The following is a 13,132-nucleotide window of genomic DNA, read 5'->3' as shown; positions in this document are numbered from 1 at the left end:
ACGTCTGTGCCGATAGAACACTTGAGCTCTCATAGCAAAGTCCTTAGCAGAGTTCTTAGCAGCGGCAGAAACTGTTGCCTTGTGTGTGGATAATAAATCAGACTGAACGCAGGCTTCTTGCTAATCTCCAACAGTCTTTTAATGAGAAGAAAAACATCATAAATCAGCCCGGCGAAAGAGCAGACATCTTTTCGCCTCTCAGCCAAAAACGAAAGGAAACTCACACACAAAGAAAGATTCCCGTATGTGAACATAACCACGCCTCAGAATGTGAGACATCACACAGAACTGTTTAACCCTGTAAGTTCTGGTTCTCCTCACACTTCCAATCCCCAATCTGCCTCACTCTCTTCATCTTCTTCCCATGCCTCATACTCTTGGTTTGGGTTTGTTGGTGTACCAGTGGTGAAACTCCACCTGCAACCTAGGGGCTTGTATGTTCCCAGAGTCCTCCCATGAATTTTCCTCATCCCTGTACCCCTTCCAAAATACTAGATACTGCAATCTCCCGCTCCAGCGAGAGTCCAGCAGTTGCAGCACCTCATATTCAGGTTCCCCCTCTACCATTATAGGAGGGGGTGGCAACTCTTTTGGCGGTTGATACTGGTGCAAAGGCGTCACAGGAGACAACAAGGATAAATGAAAGACAGGGCGTATCTTCATGGATGCAGGTTGTTGAAGCTTGAACGACACAGGGTTAATTTGCTCTACCACTTCATACATCCCCATCCTCTGAAGATCCTGCTTACGTTAGACCCTCACAGGGGAGAACCCATTTAGATGTATGGAGTGTGCCAAGTTTTCCCTGCAGAGTTCACTTTGTCCCTCATATCCACAAACTCATATAGGGAAATTGTAAATTTATGGAGTGTATTTGATGTTCTGGTGTGGAAAGTTGTACGTATATGTATTAAACCAATGAAAATGTCTCGTTATAGTAAGTATAATGAAAGAGATACAGTGGTGCCTCGCAAGACGAAAAGAATCCGTTCCGCGAGTCTCTTCGTCTAGCGGTTTTTTCGTCTTGCGAAGCAAGCCCATTAGCGGCTTAGCGGATTAGCGCTATTAGCGCTATTAGCGGCTTTTAGTACCAGTAAAGCTCTGCTGATGAAGTACAATTTGTTAGAGGACATTCGGCACAGAAACGTGTGTATACCTTTAAGAAGTTTCCGGGATTAATTGGCTGCAGCTGGCCATTGCTATAAAGGAAAAAAGCTGAGTTTTGTAGCCTGCCTGCAGGAATAACACCCACCAGAGTTTGTGTTTATTGTTTAGTAATAAAGTCTTCATTTTAGTTTGGGTTTTTACACCTATGTCTCCTGGAGTCACTCTGTCCTCTGCCACCGGCTGGAAATCCCCCTCCAACAGGTTATGGGCCCAGTCCCCAGTCCTGAGTGGGCAGAGACAAAGTGTGAAAAGAATCCAGAGACTGGAAGCAACTCAGCGTTTCAATTGCCTCTGGTCTATTTTTTGGAAATTCTGCTACGTGTTCAAGTTTTTTTTTTTCTCCTCTGGCACTGACGCGACAGTATATACTTTTGCAACTCAATAAAAAAATTAATTAAACAAAATTAAACAAAAAATAATGCCAGTATCTGAGATAGGCTAGATCAATTCTGGCCTGAGTTAGGGAGACCCAACTCAGATGAGCCACCAGAATCCCAGGAGGAAGCCCTTTATATCCTCAAGACTCATTTGCCTAAAATGTTTATTTTATTGTTTGGTAAATGTGTGTCAACTTTGTAGATTCCCATCATACCTTTTACCTATCTCCACGATGTAGCAGGTTTCATGTTACCTTTCTCCTAATTGAGCTATATTCATTTTATACTTAGCCAGCTATGTTTGCAACATCTTAAGCAGCTTCTGAAATTCATCTATGAGTAATGAGCAGTTTAACTCAAGATACAAGAGCCTGGTATAGGAATGATTTAAAGAAATAACGGGGTCCCCTGGTCTCCACAGTTGCCATTGCTGAAGAACTAGGAGTCAGAAGCACTTTGAGGTCTACTGCAAATCATGCAGATATCTACCAGTAGATTTTTTTCTGTCTCTTTCCCATCACAAATGTGTCCAGGATCCAGATTTCTTTTTAAAGATCCCCACAACAAGCTGTGATCAAATGTCACATTTAGCTTTTTCTTGTCAGGTGCTCCTTCATGTTCAGATCAGGCCTCAGTATAATAATGTAGCACTTGGGAATGAAGATGCAGCCCAGAAGTCCAGCACTGGAGGCCAAGATAGAGAGGATCTGCACAGCTACCATGTATTTCCCTTTGGTGCTCAGGTAAGTGGGCACAAAGGACACCCAAACACTGCAGAAGACCAGCATGCTGAAGGTGATCAGCTTGGCTTCATTGAAGGCCCCAGGCAGATTCCTAGCTAGGAAAGCCACCATGAAGCTGATGGCAGCTAGGAAGCCCATGTAGCCAAGGGCACCATAAAACATGGCCACAGACCCTTCATTGCATTGCAAGATAATCTTTCCAGGCTGCGAGTGCATCTCAGATTCTGGAAAAGGGGGAGAAATCCCCAGCCAGGTGCTGCATATGATAACTTGGACACTGGAACAGGAAATGACAATGGAGTTGGCCAAACACTTCCCTAGCAATCTCCTTACCCTGTTTCCTGGCTTAGTCGCCAGGAAAGCCAGAACCACAGTGATGGTTTTTGCCAAGATAGAAGAGACAGCAACTGAGAAGATGATGCTGAAGGCTGTTTGTCGGAGAAGGCAGGTCCCTTTCCTTGGCTTCCCAATGAAGAGGAAGGAGGACAAAAAGGAAAGCAGGAGGGAGACGAGGAGAATGTAGGAGAGGTCCCGATTGTTGGCTTTGACTATGGGAGTTTCCTTGTATTTAGTGAAGATTCCTAACACAAAACATGTGGTTAAGGATAAGAAGAGATCAAGGGAAGCCAGGATGCTCCCCAAATATTCTTCATAGGACAGGAAGGTTATTACTTTGGGGACACATTGGTCTCGGTCCTCATTTGGATGCTGATCTTCTGGACATTTGATGCATTCATCAGCATCTGCAGAAAAGAAAACACACTTCAGTATACTAACATCAGTCACAAATAGTCTGAATGCTGTTTCAGTTGTGGGGAAAGGTGGGTCTATGGGAGAGATCAGGAAAGAACACTGTTGTGTTGGAAAGGAGAGAAGCAAACATTCACTGCTTGATAAGCCTCAGTCCACTGACTTAGTCTCCCAAAAAGATATTGCGTGGCTATTCCCTCCCCCCCCCCCCACAGGTGTAAAGAATAAAGACACAGGACACAAGAATTTAAGTTAATGGGCGAAAATGGCCACAACTTTATTGATTACAGGTAAGAGAGGTATTGGCTTTAGGCATTGGCCCCTAACCGACTATCCGGTCTAACCGGGAAGGGTTAAACACCAACAGGGGGAGCTACCTGAGATGCGTATCCCTAGGCGCTCCCCGAGGGGTTACCGCTCGGGGGCGCGCTTTAGGCCCTAGCCTCTGTAGGTTTCGGACGAGGCGTCGCCCCTCGGAGTCCTTTAACGAACTACCCTTCAATCATTGGGGGAGGTGATGGCGCTCCTCCCCCCCGACCTCATTTGCATGACAATACCCCGGCCAATGCCTACCGCTAAAACCGGGAAAGTTGTGACGAATTTGCTACGAGGTAGGCGAAAAACCAAGTGGCTCACGAACCAGCCAATTAGCCAAATGGGAAAAAATTCCTACCTGGCCCCAAACGGCAACCGGCCGAAGCCCATAGCAAGGTCGATGGCAGAACCTAAAGGGTGGGTGGGTGGGAATTCGCGCTCGCTGCCAGGGAGAAAAGGGGCGAGCCGGTGGCTGCCCCGACCTTATGTGGCCTCTAGGAGGCCCGCCCCTGCCGCCAGCCGATTGGCTGGCGCGCGGGGGTGTGACTGGGGAATCCCTGAATCGCGCGAGGCTGACCCCAGCCTCGCCGGAACGTGGGGGGTGACTGGGGAAACCCTGTAATCCCGCGAAGCTGACCTCAGCCCCGCGGGAGTGTGGAAGGGGTCGTGAGCCCGCAACTCCACCCCCTCCTGAGGATCGGTAGTGGCATTGTGCAGTGTGGCTGGAAACACACTCTTTGTGAGATACTTCAGAGCTGTCTCTATTAAGGTTCCCACAATTTCTGTAGTTGTCACATGAGTAAAAGTGAGGCTTCGAAAGAACAATTGGCACCTTAAGTAAGGTACACTACCATCCACCCATCAGCCTTATATATATTGCAGTGATCAAGGAGGCAGAAGTGGTTTCCATTCTATAGAAACCACTTCTCTTTTTCAGTGGTGTTATTGTGGTTCCGAGGGAAGCCCCCTGGCACAGCCCAAGTCTCAGCCTGCATCCCCATTTGCCAAAGCAGGGTGCAGGTTAGGATCCGGGTCCTGATAGGTAGCGGGGGCTTTTGCCCTCACTGCCTATCAGGAAAGGCACCAAAGTTCAAGTTCTCGTGTCGGGGCTCCAGTGAAGCCTCTGCCGTCCTGCAATGCTGCTGCACCAAGAGGGGTTAGTGGACATATTTCAACCTTCTGAAACCACAGGTTCAAATACTAGTGTGGAGCTGTTAGAGAGTTCTTGGTAAATACAGCTGTGCTGCTTTTTGGACCCTGAAACACCAGAGGTTTTGGAGCAGTGTTCAGCCCCTTCTGAAGGGTGAAATCAGCTGAAATCACTACTGCATTAGGTGATTGACAAGTTTTCAGCAGCTCCCAACCACTAATATGCACTTGGCATATTCCAGTATTGAGAAGCAGGTATATTAATCCCAACTTTATTATATAGTGACGCTAGAATATATATATTTTTTAAAAAATCATGTATTACATTTGGATCTGACAATTTCTCCGAGGAACTTGGGGGCAGTATTATTTTGTATCACCATCACCATTCCTGAACTGCTGGAGACCTCTGAGAAATAGCCAGGTCCTCTCACTGGCCCTAGTGCCGACTTGACACCGTAGCTCACCAATAACCCTCCTGAGATCACAGGTTTGGTGAACCTAATGCCTGTCTTGTGCACTTTTCCCTCAACCATCAAAATACCCCCCAGTATCAGATTCACTGTCATGTACTCCCTGCAACAGGGAGGTGACCTTTGAATGCCTTTGTATACCAGTTGCTATAGATCACATGGGGGTTGGGGGGGCTGTTCTTTCTGTGCTGTATCTGGTCTTCGCATGGGAATCCTACTGGCCTCTCAGAACAGCTGCTTTGCTCTCCTTAAGCAAGGGTCTTCTGATATCCTTGAGGCTGCTTATGATTTAAATTTTTATTGATTGGTTGGTTGATTTGCAAGATATTTTACCTGTCTGTCAGTTAGACTGATGGGTGGTATAATAGAAGACAATATAAGAAATGAGAAAACAACAGTACAGTGGTACCTCTGGTTACGAACGGGATCCGTTCCGGAGGCCCATTTGCAACATGAAAAGAGCACAACCCGCAGTGGCGCGTCTGCAGACGCGAAGGTTGCGATTTGCCGCTTCTGCGCATGCACGTGACATCATTTGCGCTTCTGCGCATGCACGAGCGGTGAAACCCGGAAGTAACCCTTTCCGGTACTTCCGGGTCGCCATGGGACGTAACCTGAAAGAACTTAACATGAAGCGGACGTAACATGAGGTATGACTGTATAAAAATCATAAACCAGAGTCCTGCGAAGCAGCAACCATTAAATCCAGATTTACCCTTCACGTGTGAGCTAGTGGGCTAATAAAATTTTCTGGTGCTGGAAGGACATTGCCGACTAACAACAGCTGAGTCCTCTCTGGGAATGACATTCCATACAAACATTATGTTCAGCCTGGCTCAGAAATTACTGGTACCCCCATCCTTCCATCGAAGGCCATTCTCTCCAAGATCCTCTCCTACCTTCCTGAGTGGAGATGGTCCCTTCTGAGCAGGGAGAACAATCATAGCAGCAGGGCGGCTTCCCTTCCTGAACTTTTCTGGAATATCCAGGGAGACAACTTTCTGTGCATCTTGAACGAGGTACGGTCTAGGCATGAAGAGAAAATTGAGCACTAAGGAGAAAGTGATAGGTGCATTTGTGCCTTTGGATGATAGAATTTTGCTGGATCAAACCTCTCCATTCTTAAGGAAATCAGCCCTGAGTGCTCACTGGAAGGACAGATACTGAAGCTGAGGCTCCAGTACTTTGGCCACCTCACGAGAAGAGAAGACTCACTGGAAAAGACCTTGATGTTGGGAAAGATGGAGGGCACAAGGAGAAGGGGACGACAGAGGACGAGATGGTTGGACAGTGTTCTCGAAGCTACCAGCATGAGTTTGACCAAATTGTGGGAGGCAGTGGAAGACAGAAGTTCCTGGTGTGCTCTGGTCCATGGGGTCACAAAGAGTCAGACATGACTAAATGACTAAACAACAACAACAAATAGAATTTTGGAAGGATACCAGAGAAGAGATATTTACTTCAAGGGGCAATTACATTTGGGGGCAATTCCATTTTCCTTTGGTTTTTGCAGACCAGCATGGCAGAGAAACCCTTGTGGTGTTTCTGCTCTTTTACTTTAACACCGATAATCTCGCTTTTCTATAAAAGGCAGCATGAAAAGTACAAAGAACAAGAACTTAAGTAACTAATCTACAGAACTAGGCTAACAGGTAACAACAAAGAGGAGCATGAAACAAGCCACCTTAAAAAGAACAGCAGCAATAAAACAAGTCCTCAAGCTGTTGCCATCACATCTGCTACTGGATTACAGAGTTTTGAAATAAGGAATGGCTGGCTGGCTGATTTCTGCCACTCTGAGATTAACTGTTTTCATGCTGCCTGTTGATCAACCAAATAGATGAGGAAGCCCTTACTATACTTCAGGCTTACACAATCTGATGCCCTTCAGATGCCTTCAGCCAATGCTGGCTAGGGCAGATGCAAAAATTCTGGAGGGCACCTCTTTGGAAAAACGCCTATCCCACCGTGAAATCTTATTCATGCATACCCATTGAGCTCCATTAAGCTCAATGGGACTTAGCTCCAGGGAGCTATCTAGAGCTTAGCACATGTCACAGGTAATAAAATGGCACATAATTTTCCTACCTTGTTAAAAGGCTTGGACCATACAATTGCTTCTGGGTTTATGGTGAACTTTAGATCTGGGGAAGTTTGTCTCTCTATGCTCCCAATCTTCACTCTAGCACGAGAATTATTAGGAAACATCACCCAATTCACGATATCAAATCCAATGGCCAATGCTCCAGTCTCATCCAAGTTCTGTCCACCAGCTGAAGTATTAGAAGAGAACTGGACTTCTTTCAAGTAAGGATGAAGCTACAATGACAAAGGAAACTCCAGCCTTGAGAGAACATGAAGAAACCATGTTGGATAATTCAGCCCTGCTTACACGGCATCCTGATCTCCTCTGAATAAAACCTACAGTGGCTCCCAGTACATTTCTCAGCGCAAGACCAATTTTTGGTGCTGACCTTCTGTAATGGTTCTAGGGGTTGCTTGTAAGTTGCCACCACTCTTGGCTTGGTTACCTGGTTGAACCCTTTCTGTCTGGACAGCCCTTCACTTCGTGGCTGTCTCAGTCGCTAGCAGAATCCGTCAGTGGGCGTTTTTTGAATCTCTTCCAGCAAAGAAGTTCTTTGACGCCAAGTCTCCTCCTACTCTCCCTGCGCGGAAGTCTTCTGCGCAGGGAGGGTGTGGGCAACGGTGTACCCGTGCTCTCCCCGCTGGTTTCTGGCGAAGAGTCCTGGAGCCTCCTCTCCGATTCCCTCATCTGCCCCCCTTCTCCATTGGTGTTGCACTGATTTCCTTCCCCAGCAGATGGGCTGCCTCTCTCCCTACTGGGACCCTCTCCGGCATCCCTCTGGAGCCTTCCCTCCGCCTCTGGCTCCGATGGCAGTTCCCTGACACCTTCAAAGCCCTGAACAGCTTTGGCCCTGAATACCTGAAGGGTGTCTCCTCCCCCATCGTCCAGTCTGGACACTGAGATCCAGCTCTGAGGGCCTTCTGACAGTTCTCTCCTTGTGAGAAGTGAGGTTACAGGGAACCAGGCAGAGGGCTTTTTCTGTAGTTGTGCCCGCCCTGTGGAATGCAGCTTTGAAAAAGGGAGTGAAATATATCAGATAATTCCCCAGCATCTTTCTCCACAAACCTCTCTCACAACAAACACAGTGCTGTTGGATTATTTTAATATTTGTTCACATATACTGTTCACTGCATTTTTAGGGAAACTTCCCTAGGGTCATATTGATGTGATGGAGGGTGGCTTATAAATTTGTGGAAATAAAATGTACCACTGCTGTGTCTGACTCACTGTAAGGCAGCTTCCTCTGTCTTTGCTGCTAGTCAGTGTGGAATATGTTAAACTAGGTGGATCATTGGTTTGACACAATATAATGAGCTTCCTAGGCTCATATCTTGATGATTCTGGAGCTGGGATAATGAATGGAAGTTTGCAGAAGGCAAAAGACGTACTTGCCATGGCTGTAGCTTTTCAAGTTCCAACTTGTTTCCAGCACCCACCGTCAACATCCGTTTTGAGCTGGATGAATATGCAGCATTCAAGGCCTCAGCCACGACTTGGACGCTGTAGTAATTGACATAGTTGTCTTGGGACTGAATTTTTTCAATCTCCTCCTGGGGCAGCATCTTCAGTTTCTCCTTCTCCCTGCACCTTGTCCAATCCCTCACAGACAAGGCATGCTTTGAATATGAACAATCAAAATTTTCTTCCCAAATGCTTAGACTAGCATCAGACATTGGCTTATAGTAGTCCTTTTTTGTCCTTCTTTTGGTCTTCAGTATAAAGGACAAAGAGCCATGGGCATAACGGAAGGATTCGGTATCATAGAACAAGATTGTGTTCTGTAGAGCTGTGGTTATCCAGACTTTACCCCCATTTTGTAACCTTTCAAGGAAGGATTGTACCTCAATGATTATATGAAGTCCATATTGAGAGCCTGTGTAGTAAACAAATACATTGACTTGTCTCCACACTGCAGGCTGTTCATGGGGTAACCATAGCCAAGTATATAGTAGTACTCTTTTTGTGAAGGCAACACAGATTTCGTTGCTGGTCATCAAGGGCGTCAAAGTACTCAGGAACTTTTCTCCATTGTCATTGTCTGGAACAAAGAGACCGACCCACGTCCACCTGAAATGCAGCAGGAGTTGGACCATCCCCAGATGCTGACTTTCTTGCTTTGGAACCATGCGATAGACAAAAGGGGATTGGACATCATCCTGAACTAAGCCGTAACTGAGCTGTTGAAATGAAAAGAGACTCATGCATTGTTCTTCAGGACAAAGATTGGACACTTCTGTGTGAAAGATTCATTTACTTCCTCCTTCTCAAAGAGTCTGGGAACAAAGACTCAGCCACTACCCTTCTAATCTGGTGAATTTCTATATATTAATCATCTGATCTAAGGTTAAACACTCACGTGTTAGCTAGCAGAGAATAACAACAGTTAATTATCAACTCAGTTAGAACTCCCAAGTTCCCTTTTGCTTTTAATTTCGCATCAGTGGCATCTTCCAGTTAAACCCTTTCACCAATATGCGTAGCCATTCCCACTTCAGTTTCAATTAAACCAATTCTACTTAACACACCACACAACAGAATTGGCGAAGAGCCATGCCGCAGAGCATCCATTTTCCATGCAGAAGTGCTAGCGTCAATTTAGTTATTGAAATATTTCTATATGGCTCTTCACTTCATGAAAAGCAATGTTTCAAAGTGATGTAGAATGTAAAGTAAGCAGTAAAATCTGTTGCATAACTTGTTCTTTCACGAGGTAGCAAATGTTGCCAGATGTGTTTGTTATGAACCCAGTTCTTACCTGTGGGATCTTGTAGGTGCCCAGCATGCTTGCAATGTATGTGGAGATGTCGGATTCACCCCCTTCAAGAAATGCCAGCAGTTTCCCCCGTCTTCCACAGCTGTAGTTTGGAATGTTGATTTTCCCACCAGCAAGGAGGTCTGTCAGGGCATCAGAAGTCGTTCTTCCATCAAAATAAGTATCATAAATGCTGTAGCCCAGGGTGATGTTGGGTAAGAGCATGGGGTTATGATTGATCTCCTGAACAGCAAGAAGGAAGGAAAGAATGTGCCAGTCCCTCCCATTCATCCGGCTGCAGAAAAAGCATGTCACATAGTCATCCTCAATTCACTGAAAATGAAAGTCAATTGCTTCTCTTTGTACTAATTGAAATAAAAATGAAAGGACACCAGAAGTATCTTAGAAAGAGAGAAGGATGGGGTGGGTGAGACAGAACATGAATCAGTCCTTTTCCTGGTGACCTGCCTTGGATGCTTTAGTTGAGATTCCTGTATTGCAGAGGGTTGGACTAGATCAGGCTTCCTCAGATTCGGCCCTCCAGATGTTTTAAGACTACAATTCTCATCATCCCTGACTGCTGGTCCTGCTAGCTAGGGATCATGGGAGTTGTAGGCCAAAAACATCTGGAGGGATGGTCCTCAGGCTCCCTTCTAACTCTACAATTCTACGCTTCTATGATCTCCTTGGCCACCCCATCAGGTCCAGTGGTTAGCAGCTGCCACTGTATCTGAGAACCTCTCCAGGCATGGCATATTGCACAAAAATTGGTTTCCAAATAATGGTTTGCATATTTCTAGTGGGAGCATGGGAAAAGCAGCTCAGGATAGTTTCATCCCTTTCATATCACAGATTTTAAAGCAAGGAGGGTGTTTGTTGCTTTTGTATAACGCTGTAATCCTACCCACATTTCCCAATTGTACGTGATCCCACAGAATGAAATGCTCCGTCAGTCTTCAAACAAAAAAACAGGAGATAGTGATTCATCAGGAAAAATAGAAAATATAGCGCTTCATCAGAAAATAGAGGCTGAGCCGGGAACATCAAGAGAATTGGAGAGGGGGTAGGAAGCAGAAATATGTCAATGCCACATTACTTACGACTGAAGCTTGCTATATGGGGTGCTTGAAAAGGTGAATGGAGAGAGATCTTTAATATATTTCAAAGGTGTGACTCCACTAATGAGGTAGTTTCCTGATCTGTAGAAATTCATAACAGAATTTTCATCCCTGATCAGATTCAGTGGACATTTGGCCTTCTGCTGCATTCCGTAGGTGGAAAGAGGCAGCAGCAGAAGCAGTGTTGTCATACTGGGTCTGCCTGCTACACGTCCCTTATGACTTCCTCCCAACTCCATAGCTAGCTAATAAGAAGAAACCCCAAACTCTTTTGAGAAATACAGGACTTGAGAAATACAGCTCTGATGCTAGGTTCAATCCCACTAATCTCTGCACGTAGAGCTGGGAATAGTACTGAGCTACATAGCTCAGCTTCCTGTATTCTGAGTAAGCTTCACGCAAACTTATCTCACTCCTTCACCTGCCCTGTATCTTGGCCCCAAATATTCTATGGCACATGAGGTATTTTATGCATCAGGCATAGTGGAATAAATAACATCATTCTGAGCCTGACTGTGATATTTACATTATTGTTCCCATAGGTAACATTGAAAGGGGTGTGAGGGAGTCATTTGGACTCTGGAAAGAATAAGCATAGATAACTGTAGTTCTGATAATTATTAAGGGAGAAAGATCTCCTCTGAACTTTATGGGAGCAGGTGCAGAGTAGGGGAAAAACATGTTTACTCAATACACTGAGGTGGATCATGGAGGGAGAAAGCTGAGTTTGGCTAACTTTTATTGACATCAGAAGAGTTCTGAAACTGGATCAGACCAAGGGCCCATGAATTCCAGCTTCCAGTTCTCACAGTGACCAGTCAGGTGCCCCAAAGGGAAGCCAACAAGCAGGAGGTGAGGACAGTGGCAATTCCATACATGTGATTCCCCTAAACCTGTACAATCCTACCTCCAACTGTGGAAGGGGAATATATCCACCTCCATGAATTTGTCTGAACCTCTGTTTTTATTTTTAACAAGATTTATATATCACTTTATTGTAAACACACCCTCCAAGTGGTTTGTGGCCATGTTTTATGTTGCCCTTGGCTACATGGGCTTCCTGGCTGCCATCTGCTTCACGGTAGCTTTCCTAGCCAGGAAGCTGCCTGGGGCCTTCAATGAAGCCAAGCTGATCACCTTCAGCATGCTGGTCTTCTGCAGTGTTTGGGTGTCCTTTGTGCCCACTTACCTGAGCACCAAGGGAAAAATCATGGTAGCTGTGCAAGTCCTCTCTATCTTGGCCTCCAGTGCTGGACTTCTGGGCTGCGTCTTCATTCCCAAGTGCTACATTATTATAATGACGCCTGACCTGAATATGGAGGAGCACCTCAGCACAAAAAATGAATAAAAATAAACATGGCATTTGATTCCTAGCACTTGGGATATGGGAAAATCCCCCACCAGAAGTTGGACTTGACCACAGCTTATGGTGGGGAGTGGGGTGGGGGGGTGAGTTAGTTAGTTTTAGTTAGTTTTAAAACCCTAGATTCCAGACCTATTATTTCCCAGAAGATGCCAGTATATTCTAGAATTATTTATGTATGGCCAAAATAATGGGAGATACTAGAACATGATCGAGACACATTGAGATTGCAGAGTTTTGAGAAACTAAAAGATAAAGTGCGAGATTGGTTACATTATCATCAAATAAGAGAAGCCTTTAACTTGGATAAAAAATAGGCTTCCAGGTGGAAAAATCGAAACTAGAAACAGAATTGTTAGAACCTAAAACTAAGATACTTTCGAGAATGTACAACTTGCTGTTAAAATGGAACACTCAGGATGAAACAGTTAAATCAGCTATGATTAAATGGGCACAGGACATTGGTCATAACATTATGTTTGCTGACTGGGAAAAGTTGTGGACCACCGATACGAAGTTTACGGCATGTAATGCCTTAAGAGAAAATATTATGAAAATGATCTATAGGTGGTACATGACCCCAGTCAAGCTTGCAAAAATTTATCACCTGTCTGATAATAAATGTTGGAAATGTAAAGAAACTGAGGGAACATTCTTTCACCTTTGGTGGACTTGCCCAAAGGTTAAGGCTTTCTGGGAAATGATATATAATGAACTAAAAAAGGTATTTAAATATACCTTCCCTAAGAAACCAGAGGCCTTCCTTTTGGGCATTGTCGGCCAATTGGTGCCAAAGAAAGATAGAACATTCTTTATGTACGCAACAACTGCAGCAAGAA

At 45.2% G+C, this 13,132-nt stretch overlaps 1 protein-coding gene across 2 annotated transcripts; it reads right to left on the bottom strand.

Moving 5' to 3' along the window:
* Positions 1-1,455: 1,455 nt before the first annotated feature.
* On the bottom strand, positions 1,456-12,242 carry LOC309336559 (vomeronasal type-2 receptor 26-like). 2 transcript variants are annotated; one of them, XM_081852503.1, is made up of 6 exons: positions 12,120-12,242; positions 9,816-10,107; positions 8,449-9,237; positions 7,063-7,293; positions 5,874-6,000; positions 1,456-3,030 (listed from the first exon to the last, which is right to left on the bottom strand). In XM_081852503.1, exons 1-6 carry the CDS (start codon positions 12,203-12,205, stop codon positions 2,132-2,134), a joined length of 2,424 nt encoding a protein of 807 aa, XP_081708629.1. In that variant the 5' UTR covers positions 12,206-12,242; the 3' UTR covers positions 1,456-2,131. The 2 variants fall into 2 exon arrangements, with proteins under 2 accessions (XP_081708629.1, XP_081708628.1); XM_081852502.1 differs by lacking the exon at positions 12,120-12,242 and adding an exon at positions 10,913-11,274.
* Positions 12,243-13,132: the final 890 nt, after the last annotated feature.

The sequence above is a fragment of the Podarcis erhardii genome (genome assembly GCF_964252035.2).
Source record: "Podarcis erhardii genome assembly, chromosome: 2".
Lineage (NCBI taxonomy): Eukaryota > Metazoa > Chordata > Lepidosauria > Squamata > Lacertidae > Podarcis > Podarcis erhardii.
This window is presented reverse-complemented; position numbering and strand designations above follow the sequence as displayed.

Bases quoted from the DNA above. Each gene is read 5' to 3' on its own strand.
- LOC309336559 (XM_081852502.1), bottom strand. From the start codon at position 11,169: ATGGAGTTGGGAGGAAGTCATAAGGGACGTGTAGCAGGCAGACCCAGT. The intron at 7,294-8,448 runs GTACGTCTTTTG...TTGTCATTGTAG, and splicing joins AAAAGCTACAGCCATGGCAA to CTTCATCCTTACTTGAAAGA. The intron at 3,031-5,873 runs GTAGGAGAGGAT...TCTTTTCTGCAG, and splicing joins GACCATCTCCACTCAGGAAG to ATGCTGATGAATGCATCAAA.